The 13,715-nt window shown below is 49.1% G+C and overlaps 1 protein-coding gene across 2 annotated transcripts in view; it reads right to left on the reverse strand.

Annotated features, from left to right (window-relative positions):
• Nucleotides 1–11,487, reverse strand: part of MVB12B (multivesicular body subunit 12B) — a 181,965-nt gene extending 170,478 nt beyond the window's left edge. For both annotated transcript variants that reach the window (XM_063081985.1, XM_063081984.1), the window contains exon 1: nt 11,365–11,487. In XM_063081985.1, coding sequence (XP_062938055.1) covers nt 11,365–11,439 — 75 coding nt within the window. In that variant the 5' untranslated portion in view covers nt 11,440–11,487. The remainder of the gene's footprint in view (nt 1–11,364) is intronic.
• Between the last annotated feature and the right edge of the window lie 2,228 nt (nt 11,488–13,715).

Here is a 13,715-nt window from a genome sequence, read left to right on the forward strand (position 1 = left end):
AGTCACCCATGTAGTCAGTGGAATCTACAAAAGGTTCCCAGAAACAGACTTACTGCAATGGGGCCAAATCCCCAACCAAGGCTCCTGGCATAGCTGCACTCTCAGCTTCCACTTATGACAAAAGCTAAACTAAGTTATGCTTTACTTAATTCTACTGAAAATAAGTTTCTAGAAGGCCAGAGGAGAGTGTAAGATACCACACTGTATCGCTGCATCATCTTCTATTTTCAAATTTCATTTACCGGGCAGGTTTATCTGCATGAAGCACAGGGCTTAGCACTTCCTGCACACAGTAGGCATCCAGTAAATATTTACTGAATGAATACACATGCATGTCCCCGGTAAAGGTTTAGAATTATATATCTACACCTGCCAGTCCAAAGCAAGCAGTGATCAAAAAGTCTCTGCACTTGAAAAACCCTGTATTATTGGTTACATGAAAATAACATTGCTGCAGTTTGCAAAATATTGGTACCTTCTGTTGGGTTCCCCAAAATGTTTTGCAATTAATAACTCATTAACAGAAAGTACAAATTCCGCCAGTGCTAAAATATCATGCTGTGAATTTAATAAAGAACATGTGAGATAAGTTTCAGGTTGGGAGGGGATGTTTTGTTTTTTAAGATAGTACGGCCTCTACTACCAGACAGAGAAAAGAAAGTGAGAGAAAAAAGGAAGAAAGAAGAGAGAGGGAGGGAGGAAGGAAGGAAATAAGGATGGAAGGATGGGGAAGGAGGGAAGAGGGCGGGAGGGAAAGAGGGAAGGATGAAAGAATGCGGAAGAAGGAAGAGGAAGGAGGGAAAGAGGGAAGAATGGAAGGAAGGAGTTGACGGAGGGAGGATAAATAAGCATCTCCCAGGCTGACAGTCACATCCTCTCGTCGCAATGTCCTCAGAGACAAGGCCTGAAGGGCGGGCAGGGCGCTGCTCCCGGCATGCCCCTCGCTGCTCCCGGCATGCCCCTCGCTGCTCCCGGCATGCCCCTCGCTGCTCCCGGCATGCCCCTCGCTGCTCCCGGCATGCCCCTCGCTGCTCCCGGCATGCCCCTCGCTGCTCCCGGCATGCCACAGGGTGCAGCGCGGCGGCCCCAAGATGGCCGCAGCGGCCTCCAGCCAGGCGGCAACCAGCCAGTGCAGACAAAGGGGCTGGGCCTGCGTGTGTACCGGCAGGGCAGTCAGTCGCACACTGGGGATCAGGCAGCTTTTGTGAAACGTAGACAAATGGCTCCTCGGCGTGCAGGGCGGCGGTGGAGGTAGCACCACCACCAGCCGAGGAAGCTCTTCACAAGGAACGCCCGAGACACCCAAGGCAGAGGCCACAGCTCAGAGCAGCCTGCCCTGAATTACATATTTTCTAACTGCAAATTACTCTTAACAGCATCTCTGCGGTCACTTCAATTGACCTCCCTAACAAAAGGCCATTTATTAACTAGCACTCAGCTATTCCCGGGCTGCGTGGAGCCTCGAGCCAGAAGGGATGGCACCCCCAGCCCGGCCACCCTGGGTCACAGGCCAGGCCTCAGCCAGGGGGAAGAAGAGGCCATTCATGTGAGCCTGCATAGCCAATGTGACCGGGGAGTGGAGGGCAAGGCAGGGGTGTTTAAGACCAACATGAACCTGTCTGGCAAGAGGCAACACTGGCCCCAAACACAAAATACTAAGGTCTTCTTGCGACAAGTCCCAGTTTTATCTCAGTAGCTCCTCTTCAGCAATCACCTGTCTCTGAAAATCCTAACTGCACACAAAACACACTCTACACCTCTGTTGTGATTGTACAAAGCTTTGCAATTCTCAGAAAGCTTTCTCAGGCTCCTTCTCCGTTGATGCTCACACATCAAACCTGGGAGGGGGCCAGGTCGTGTTACACCCTATTTCACAAGAGAGAAAACGAAGGTACAGAGTCCTCAGACGCGATGCAGCGGGCAGAGCCAATGCAACCACGTCTTCCTTCCCCAGCCTGATCCTCTTTCCATTACACAACACAGATAGAGACCAACATCCCATCTGACAGAGAAAGCAGTTTCAACACTAATTATATTTTAAAATGCCGAAGCTCTTCCTTCTCTGGACATAGCTCAATAAGTCAAGCAAGGGGGAGAAAAGTACAGAAAGATAAAAGTAACATGGGATTAATTTTCCTCACACCTCAGTTTCAAGATTCAACATTCCCCTCATAAATAATTTACAACAATAAAAATGAGCTAAGGCCATGTTTGTATAGAATGGAGGTAAATTTAGGCCTAATGAGAGAGATCCGAGCACCGCACAGGAGGGAATAAGTTGATCTACGGCATATTGCGAGCAGGATCGACAGCACACAGGGGCTCCATTACCCTGGAAGTCGCAGGGCCAGCCGGGAGGAAGGAGGAGCAAGATGGGGAAACGTGTGCCATCCCAGCTGTGGCTGCGAGGAGGGGCTCCATAGGGAAAGCCAAGAGTTGTCCCAGTGTTTTGGATAAGATAACGATCCTGAGATTTTTCAGAACTACAGGATTGAGCCAACCTGAAACTAAATCCTCAGTAAATGCCAGGTGAGGAATGAAGGTGGTGGGGCGCCTGGGAGTAACATCTGCTCTTGGGCATGGGGAGAGTGAAGTAATGACACCGACCTTGAGCTGGCCCTCCTAATTTAACCTTGCAGGTCATCTGGTCCCAACTCCCATTCTGACCTCTCCCGTGAGAGGGCATACAGCTTCTGCTAGATCATATCCAAGGCTGGGTGCTGCAGAGCCTCACTCCAGGCAGCTGTTCCTGTGTCTGCCCCTGAGAGGGTTCCTCTGCAAGGCAGGAAAGTGAGAGTGTATGTGCACACGTGCGTGTACATGTACACGTGTGTACGGACTGGGCAACATGGGGAGGGGGAGGTGTTTACAAGCCAGGAGGGTTTCTTCCACCATGCTGTGTTCAATGAACATGACACAACAAGGCCAGGAGGAAGCCTGCTTCCTGCCTCTGCCTGCAACACTGCAAGCAGAGCTTGGGGAGGCCACAGCTCCCAGCGCTGCAGCCCCTTGCCAACGCTGTCATCCTAGGTTCACAGAGAAATGAACTTTAACTAGAAAGCCCATCATACAGACGGCACACTGCTCCCTTGAAGCTGATCAAAGAATTACTACAACTGTGTGCTTAATCCCTAAAAGTCAGCAGTGCTGGGCTTAACTGATGCTGAACATTGTTTCAGAATCAAAGGCGTGCCTCCCGGCCCCAGTCTGGGAGAAAACTGAGCTACTGTATCACAGTTGAAAACTCAGGGGAACTTTGATATCATCTGTTTAATTTCCATGGCTCTAGTGAGCCTGGGGTTTATCTTGTTTTATCAACTCCTATACTGAAATAAAAACCCAACTAACAAAGCTTAGACCTCTCTCCGCAGAGGCTCTTCCAGCAGCAGGGTGTGGACCGCCAAGTTTAAAATGCTTTCAGGGGGCAATGACTGCAGGGGGCAGGGGGCGCTGCCTTCAAAGGAGGTGCTGCGGGCAGCGGGCACAGCATCCCGGCATCCCTGCCATCCTAGCCTCCCTGCCGTGGCAAAAGAGGCCAGCTCAGATGCAGCGCCAGCGCTGCCCACCAGGGCTGAAGGCATGACTCGCACACAACTTTTGAGGAGAGTAATTTCAAAGTATTAAGAGGGGGCAGTTTAATTTGGGCTAGTGTAATTGAAATGACAAAAGTGGTGGGTTGATTAAATCCCTATAGAAGGACAAGCTTGTGATCAGCTTGCTTGAAATCCAAAGTCAAGCACACCAAAGACATAAACTGTCTGCCCACATCTGCCAGCTTGAGGGCCTGGAGAAGGGAAAGGAAAAAGTACTTCACTGGCTGTGGGAATAGGCACAAGAACAGGGTTGCCACTGGAAATGGGCTGTCCCCCACTAAAAGCTGCTGCGATAGCTGTCATGGGAAGGTTCTTTGCCTGTTTCCCAGCAGCAGAGATGGTCTGCAGGAATCCATGCCCCGCTCTGGTACCCCACAATTACTGGCACTTTCTGCTGACAAATCGCAGGCAAGGGGCAGAAGGACATTGCCCTGTCCTCACAGAGGAAGCCCGTGGACAGGTTTCACCAGCGCACACCACAACACACACAAACATACAAACCTGGCCACCGTGTAATACAGGCGCAGGCAGAGACCCACCTCCTTCAGGAGGCTGAGCGCTGAGGTCAGGGTCCATTCAGCACCCAGGCAAATAGTTAGCTGGCTCTTGGGCCAACAGTGGGGGACAGTACACAGACTGAGAGGTGTCCCCTACTGGACCTAAGGATAGCGTCCCGGAACCTCCTGGACTTTGGTCTGGACCAGTCAGAAGTCAAGTCCCTCTGACAAATTCTGTTTGGGATGGGCAGGTAGCAACAGGCTGCTAAGATACTAGGAAACTAAAGCAAATATTATTCAAAGCTCTCCTAGATCACAAAGAGTTCTCCAGCTAGGGAACTAACAATTGTGAGCACTTCCTTTCCCCACAGTGAAAGTTTGTTTCTCCTAGTAGAAGAATCTGGTGTAGAAACCCATCAATTTAATATGACTTATGCTTAACCATTTGATTACCAAACATAGATTTTCCATAAACCATGTGTGGTAAGTCTAGGGTTCAGATTGCTGCAGCCCTTAGTGCAATGCTAGATCTGGGAATTCACTCTTCAAAAATAAATCCGGGATCAAGTTCTACAGCACTGCCCTGGCCAAAGCCCTGCCCCATACAGGCCCAACTCTGCACAAACCAGGGAACATCATTGAAGGGTGGTGCATTCTCCAGTACACATGTGAGCCCCACGCTGACTTGTCCACGATTATTGCAAATGAGCATCGTACCTGCCCACTCCCATCAGGTCTTGCCTGGTGGTGCCGTATTGTCCCCTGGAGAGCAAGAAAAAGGAGGACCCCAACAGAAGGCAGATGCCCTACAAATGAAACCATCCCAGGAGGCTCCAAGAGCAGTGGTCTCTTGAGTGCTCAGTGACAAAAGATGAGTCATACTCTTACCTTCATGGCCACAGTGCCCACAAAGTAAAATGCCAATGTGCCACCTCAATGCTAGGCAAGTAGGCTCCCAGGCCAGAATCATTAGAACACCTGGCTTCGGGTCAGCTAGGCCACCACACCCCTCCCTGACTTTCACATAGGTCTTGAAAGTTTCTTTTCATACATTTGGATGTTGAATCATTCTACCTGAATGCTGATGACTTCCAAGATAACTTACACAGCACAGACTTTTCTCTTGAGACTCAGGGGTATACCTAGTGTCTTGCTGGGTATCTTCACTTGCTTGTCTTACTGATACCTGAATTCCAGCTGACCTTGCCAGTCCTCCTAAAGCATCCTCCCACATTCCCAGCACCTAACAGGGCCTGGTGAATACCAGTCAGCCCACAGATATTTATGGAGAGTCTTCATGCTAAGCACTGAGGATACAGCAGTGATGAAGATGGAAAGTCCTACATTCTGGAGCAAGAGTTATCCAACTTTACTATGCATAAGAGTCACCTGGAGAGGTTGTTAAAACAGAGATTCCTGAACTCCACCCCCAGAGATACTGATTCAACAGGTCTGGGGGGTGGTGGGGAGCTGAGAAGCTGCATTTCTAACTAGCTCACAGCTGACACTGAAACAGCTGGTCCAGAGTCTAAAATCTGAGTACAAGATAATAGGTATTCATTAGGTGTTTAACTAATGAATAAATGAATGAATGAATGAATGAATGGACCTGAAGGTAATCTTCCATGTAGAAGAGCCTCAGAATGAGTCCCCCAGTCTCTCTCTCCCTGTCACAGGTCCACCAAAAGCACCCAGTTCCTGCCCTACAGACACCCACACCACCATTTAAAATCTGGGTCACGTCCTCCACTCCTCCCAATCCTTCTCCAATTGCCCAGATGGGTGATGTCACTCAGAATCCTGATGTGGCCCAAGCACATGTGTACATACATGCACAGCCTTCCCTCTCAGAAGGCTATGACACCAGGCTACCTAGCAGAATCTAAGTTGTTCAAAGGTGCATTACGACCACCACAATGCCCAGCTCACAATGGGTTCTCAATGAATGGATTGTGGAGAGAGGGAGGAAGGACAAATGAATGAAGTTTCTATTCTCTCAAAATTGCCAGGTTTCAATGGATTAAGGAGGGCACATAAAGTGGCAGAGGGGCAACAGTGACAGCAGACCTGTCAGACCCCTCCCAGTGACAGCCCCATGCTGGAGCCGCTGATGCCCCCACACAGGACAAGCACGAAACCCAAGTGTGAGCCACCTGCAGAGGAGGAGAGGAGGGACTTCTGAGCAGTTCCAGAGGTGGATCTAACTCAGTGTGTCCAGACCGGATGAGGGCCTGGCAGGGGCCAGTGGGTGTCCAGGCTGGCTACAAGAAGAATGCCCTGAAGAACTTGTAAAACTACAGCTACCCCAGTTCCCACCCCCAGGCTCTAATTTAATTGGTCTCTGGCTGAGGCTGAGACTGAATAAGGCACAGCCAAGGAGAAGCTCATGGTGCAGGGTGACACATCGATGAAGAAGACATAGAGCCCACAAGCTGCAGGAAACATCCCAAAAGAAAGAGACTGCAAATGAGGGGACACTTCCTTCTGCCCAGTGAGGCAGGGAGAGGTGAGAGAAGAGCTAGAAGGTGTGGAGTGGCAAAAGTCTCGCAGGCAGAAGACACAGCATCAACAAAGGCACAGAGGTGTGAACACACTCGGACTGCTGGGGGAACTGCGCGTAGCAGATGGGCTCAGAAACAAGCTTGTGAAATGTTGAAACAAACAAATAAATGAAACACAACTGAACTAAGCCAAAAATCCTGTCTACACTTCTCTGCTATTTCTAAGGCGTAAGCAACAATGAGGATCTATAGGGAGGAGCACCTCAGTGGTCTGGAGGAACAGATTCCCAGGGCTTGGGGTCACACTTCCTCTCCTGTAGCTAAAGCCTTCTCAAACCAGCACCACTTCAGACCTCCATGGGGCCTCCTTATGCTACTAGCTCAGTGGGAGGAATGGCAGGCAAAGCGGAGGAATGGAAAGGGTTCGAGCTTTGGAGTCAGAGACACCCAAGCTCAAATCCCAGCTCTGACACTTACTTATACCTGTGTGACTCAGGCAAGTTAACTAAACTGGGCCCGAGTTTCCAACCCCATAACACTGGAGTAGTCGATAGTATATTGTCCCTACAGGGTTATAATGTGTATAAAGGATCTAGAATTTGCATCAAAGGACACAACCAAAAGAGTTAAAAGGCAACCTATGGAATAGGAGAAAATATTTGCAAATCATCTATCTTTATGAGAGGTTAATATCCAAATCTAAAAAGAACTCCTACAATTCAACAACAAAAAACAAATCACTCAATTAAAAAATGGGTAAAGGATTTGAATAAACATTTTTCCAAAAATGATATAAAAATGGCCAACAAGCATATGAAACATCACCAATCATTAGTGCATTTGATTTGCAGGGAAATGCAAATCAAAATCACAGTGAGATATCACCTTATACCTATTAGGAAGGCTACTACCAAAAATACCCAGAAAATATGAAGTACTGGCGAGAATGTAGAGAAATGGGTGGTAGGAATGTAAAATGGTGCAGCCACCATTTTATGGAAAACCATACGGCAATTCCTCAAAAACTTAAAAATAGAATTGCCATATGATCCAATTACACTTCTGGGTATATTTCCAAAAGAATTGAAAGCAGGATCTCAAAGAGATATTTGTACACTCATGTTCAGTGCAACATTATTCACAACAGCCAAAAGATGGAAGCAACCTAAGTGCCCATCTATGGACGAATGGATAAACAAAATACGGTATATACATTCAGTGGAATATTATTCAGCCTTAAAAAGGAAAGAAATTTTGACACATGCTACACCTGATGAACTTTTAGGATATTATGCTAAGTGAAATAAGCCAGTCACAAAAAGATAAATACTGCATGATTCCATTTCTATGAGTACCTAGAGTAGTCAAACTCATGGAAACAGAAAGTAGAATGTTGGTTGCCAGGGGCTGAGGGAAGGGGAAATGGAAAGTTTTTTAATGAGTATAGAGTTTCAGATCTGAAAGATCAAAAAGTTCTGGAGAGTAGTTGCACAACAATGAGAATGTACTTAATGCCACTGATCTGTACAATTTAAAAGAGTTATGATGGTAAATTTTATGCATGTGTATTTAACAATTTTTAAAAAAGCATCTAGAACTGTGGTTCTCAAATTTCAGTAAGCATATGTACAACTCAAATTGCTTGTTAAACATAAAAATTCCAGGGCCCCTTCCCCAGAGATTCTGATTCAATAAAGTCTGGGTGTGAGGCCCCAGAATCTGTATTTTCATCAACACCTCAGGAATATTTAGCTCATTAAGAACTCATTTATTTCTCTCTTCTAAAGGATCAGGGAATATTCTTTTGAACATTCTGTTCTGCTGATCTGTATATATTTTTAAAAAATGCATGTGTGTGTGTGTGTGTGTGTGTGTGTGTGTGTGTGTGTGTGTGTGTGTGTGTATGTAAAGAAAGAAAAAACAAACTCGTGTTGATTCTAACCACAGGCCTGACAAGACAGCCCTCTAGTCCTCAGGGAAGTATGAGCTACAAAGCTCCTGTGTGCAACCCCTGGGCTCCAGGCCCACAGGGCTCTCACATTTCTGCCTTGACAAGCTCTGCATCTTGCCAGAAGCGTGTCAAGTAAGCCAAACGCATGCCCACGGGATGTCCCCAACAAGGGAGGTAATGTCAAGCACACCCTGCAGTGGCTTTGCCTCCCAGGCAGCTGGAGAGAGATCTGACTCAGGCAAGCCCACTACAAACAGCGCAAACAATGCAGGGAAACCACAATTCCCAAGGGTAGCCCAGCAAGCAGAAGGCCAGAGAGAGCCAGTGGGGCCAACGCTGGCCAGGGAGGGCCTCAGAGAGAGCGAGAATAGCCTGGCAAGAGGCAGCTAACTTCAGGAACCCAGGACTCCCCTTCTACAACCCAACTACCAAAGGAGGCTCTGCTCACTCAACCACAGCCAACAAAACACAGTGTTCTTGGCCCAATCACATCCAGCCATGTATTCACTTGTTATCTTCATCATCATAATAGCACCTTTGACACTTCCCATGCTTGACTCCAATGCCATCATTACTTTGCAGTGTAGCAAGGATGTCACTCTTGAGCATGAAGTATGGAGTACTTCCAACAAGCTAAGGTAGAGGGGCCTAGGCCATTTGGATTCTGATCCCCCCAGAAACAGATCTGCCATGAAACTGATAGAGATTAAGCTTTGGGCCCCTCCCTTTCCTCTTCCAAGGCCCTAAGAGGGTATCTAGCAATGTGTTCAGATGGTCATGTGGTTTTATAACACGTTCAAAAGCAAGATATCCTTGTACTCTTTTTCTTATAACCACCCCCCCAACTGTGTAAATCTGGGACCCACAAAACCAGGATCTGCTGCTGGATCCCGCTTAAATTTCATGAGGATCCCCACCTCCCGCAGTGCCAAATGCAGTCACATACAGACTTCCTGACTGACTACCCTTATGGGGTAGGCTTTATTCTTAAGCCACTTTTACATTAAGGAAATAGAGATTCAGAAAGATTCCATGACTTGCCTAGAATGACCTAGGATGACCAGGAAGTAGCCTGAGATTCAAACCCAAGTTCTTGAATCCAAGCCATCTACTACACCATCACTTCCTAGTTGTCCTGTTAAGATGAAATAACAACCACAAACAGAAGGGCGGTCTAAAAACAAACAAGCTACTCTTCTTCTGATTGATCAGTTAATAAACCTTTAATAATAACCGCTTTTACTGACCACTTGCCATGTGGCAGGCACTGAGCTAAATTTTTCTTGCGATATTTCATTTACTTCTCTCCATAATCCTATGAGACACTGTCCTTAGTTGCATTCTACAGATAAAGCCACTGAGACTCAGAAAAGTGTATTAATTTTCCCAAGAACACACAGTAAGTAGGAAAGCCAAGACTTAAGCTGAGCTTTAATTCTAAAGCCCCTGTACTTAGCCACGGCATAATATTCCAGGTAGAAGTGGAGAAAGTCCACCAGCAGGATGCAGGCAGGGTAAGAAAAATGCCTTTAGCAAGAAGGAAGGAATAGAAAATGTGGATTAAAGATGATTTGAGGTTCGAATGAACCAGAAATTGACACATCAACTGCTTCACATGGGTATTGATGGCCCAGTCTCAGCAGAAAACCCATCTCTCAGAGGTTCCATTTAAATATTCTGAGCGTGGCACAAAATCTCAAAATACCCCACACAGTTTCCAGCGAGCAAGCAAGGTGTCACCATCTCCTGTAACTAACCTTCTGAGGACACTGAGTTTTTCAGTTAATCTAGGCTTCCACAGAGCTTATCTTCTAACTTTCCTAAGGCTTTTCTGGTGCAGCTGATAAGAATTCCTTGCCGGGTTAAAACTAGATGAAATCCAGCCAGCTGTCGGGAAATGTACAATGAGGTTATATTGAGAAGGAACCACAGAGACAAAGGCCCCTAAAGAGGAGCCAGCCTGCTGCTGTCTGCTTTTGTGGCAGAAATCGGAGTGGGCTCTGGCTCCTGGGGGCAGGGCGCGGAGAAGGGCAACAGCCATTTGGCTCCTGTGTTCTTCCTCTGTGCCTTGCTCAAGAGGCTGTTGAGGGGCAGGAACAGTGACTCGCATCTTCGATGGTGAAAAAGACTGTGTGTTGTAACAAAGAGGCCACGGATGCCCCTGGGTCTACCTTGTTCACCTGCGCCTGTCTCTGAGGATTTGCTGTCCCCTGTCGCTATGCCCCAGCTCTTGTCCCAGCCCATGTCCCCTGTGCCTCACTTAAGCTGGAGTCACATCTACATGCCCACCATCCTTCCTGGATGGGGACTCCGGGTCTCAGGCGCCCAGGCCGGGCATTACACCTTGCACACAGGTGCCCTAGGGTGTGGGTGTGCGCTCTTCTGTGCCCAGGTCACAGAAATGGCCAACACCAGAGATGTTGCCCGAGGGTCAGGTGCACCCTGATCTGCACCCACGTGACTACAGAGAGCTGGACCCCAGGCCATGCCGGTCAAGCCACTGCCCCCAGTCTGTGCCCCGGTGGGCCGCCTCGCCTCTCACACGGGCGGACATGGCTCTGGGGGCGCTGCTTGCACTCGGGCCCCCAGCTCCCTCCCGCCTCCCGCCGCAAGGCCGAGCCGGGACTGGAAGCCGCGGCGCTCAGAGCCCGGCAGAGGCCGCCCGGGCCTGTCCTCGCGGCGGGCCGGGCACGGAGCCCGCAGGCCTCGGCGCGGCCCGGCTCCTCCCGCCCCTCGGCCCGGGGCCCGCGCCCGCCCCCCGGGCTGCAGGGCCGGCTCGGCCGAGCCTCCCCGGCGCCCGGCCGGCCCGGGCCTCACTTAACTGTTCCCCGCTGGGGCGGCGGCGGCTGCGGCGGCGGCGGGTCCCGGCTCCGTCTCACGCAGAAGCAGCTTCTCATCGCCCGGGCGGCGCGGGAGGGGCCGGGCCCGGGGCCCAAGCGGCGGGAGCCGGCGCCGCAGCTCGAGCGCGAGCCTCACCCGGGGCGGCGGCGGCGGCGGCGGCGGCGGCGGGAGGGGCGGGGCGCGGCCTGGCGGCGGCGGCGGCGACACAACGGCGGCGGCTCCCTCGGCGGGACGGGCCGCGGCGGCCGGCTCCGGGCCTCCCGGCTCCGGCGCTGGCTCCGGGGGAGACTCGCTCGGGCGGCAGGAGGGAGTGGGAGACCTGGCGTCCGGAGCCCGCGCCTCCCCCGGCCTCCCGCACGGCCCAGCGCGTTAGGCCCGGCGCGCCTCACCCAGCCCGCAGGCGACCCCGGCCCAACCTGCGACCCCCGGGAGTCCCAGGCCTCTGGGAGCCTGTGGCACCGGTTATCCCTTCCCCCAGGGTGATCTGTTCCGGGGACCTCAGCCCGCTCAGCTCTCTAGGCCTCGCTGTACCCCGGACCAGTCCTCTCAGCTCAGCTGCAGATCCTGGGAGCCCCCAGGCCCTCAGGCTGAAAGTTGGCGTCTTCTAGGGACACCCCGCCCACCCAGCCCTTCTAGGCTTTACCGAACCCCAGACGGATCCCTGAGCTCAGCTCAGCTCGCTCCAGTTCAGGAAACCCACTGACCCAGCTGACCTAACGTCTCTCCAACTAACCCCTCCGCACCCCCCCCCCCCCCCGTTAAGCTGGGCAAGTAATTTACCCCAGAGGCCTAGAGCCAGGTTTATGGGTAAAGCCTCAGGCAAGCATCGAGAGGGAGAGGTCTAAGCAGGAGTGCTGCCCTGCAGTGCTTGGTGAAAGGTCCAAGCCAGAGGATAAAATGGAGCTGGGTGAGAAGGGGGCGTCCGGAGCTTGAATCGCAGCTAGAGTGACTGGTAGGAAAGGCAGGAGCAGACTCTGCACCCTTGACCAAGTGTGCACTACACAGCACCAGCCAAGTCCCTCTAGGCGGAGGTGAATGTGCTGTTTGAAAGGATTCTTGCCGGGAGACTGGAGCATTTAGAGCTGAGGACCGTGCAGGAGTGATCAGCATCAATTTGCTAATGCATCTAGTCTCGTTTTCACACAATCTGGGCTTTTCCGAAACAGCCATTTGATCTTAAAGAAAAGGGTGCCACGCAGAATTGGCTGTCGGGAAAACACCCTGTGGAGACATCATGGAAGCGTGTGTATTCCAAGAGTCTATATCACTCAGAAATGCCGCTGGTTCAGATGGTTTTATGGCAAGTTCTAGCCTACCATCAGGGGACACACAATCCCTTATGTTATTTAAATTATATATGTTATTTAAATATTATGTTATTTATAGTCTACCTTTGGAGAATCACAATAAGTGTTAGTACATTAAGGTCTTTGTGAAGTCCAGGAGTAAAGAAACCTTGTTTGGGTTATGTAACCTGGCATTTCCCAAACTCATCTGAGCCAGGATCACCCTTTCAAAGCTCACTGATTAATCTCCAATATGTGAATCACTGTTATAGACCAACTCACTTAAGTATATAGTAGTTACAAAACTACTAAATAAAATTTTAGCAATTTGAATCCAGCTTGCTATAAAACAAGTCAAAACACACCATGATTGAGCAAGATTTATTTCAGAAGTACAAGGAAAATTCAACATTAGGGAATCTGTAAATTCACTGCATTGTTAAAGGAAAATAAATCACAGGATATTAACAACAGGGTAGATGTTTCGAAAGTACCTGATAAACTTCAATACCAATGACATAAATTTCTGTAAACTCTTAGTAAACCAGGAAGAAAATTTAAACTTCTTAACATGACAAAGTTTGTTTATCAGAAGCCATCAACAAACATATTTAATGGTGAAACACTAAAGTATTCTTATTTAAGTCAGAAACAAAAGGGTGCCTGCTATAATTGCTACAGGCTAAAGCTGATGCAATAAGAAAAATAAATAAAAACTATAAATATTGAAAAGAAAGAGACAAATTGTCATTGTTTCCTCATGATTTATTTCCCCAAAAATAAAAGTTAAAAAGAATCAACTTCCCCATGCCAACCAGCTGCCAAAAAAAAAAAAAGTTTTTTAAATTAAAAAGAATCAGGAGCCAGCCCAAATGTCCATCATCAGATGAGTGGATAAGGGAACGGTGGTATATCTACACAATGGAATACTACTCTGCTATAAAAAAGAATGAAATACTACCATTCGCATACATGGATGGACTTAGAGAAAATTATATTAAGTGAAACAATTCAGGCACAGAAAGAGAAATACCACATGTTCTCAC

This window comes from Cynocephalus volans, chromosome 17 (genome assembly GCF_027409185.1).
Source record: "Cynocephalus volans isolate mCynVol1 chromosome 17, mCynVol1.pri, whole genome shotgun sequence".
Lineage (NCBI taxonomy): Eukaryota > Metazoa > Chordata > Mammalia > Dermoptera > Cynocephalidae > Cynocephalus > Cynocephalus volans.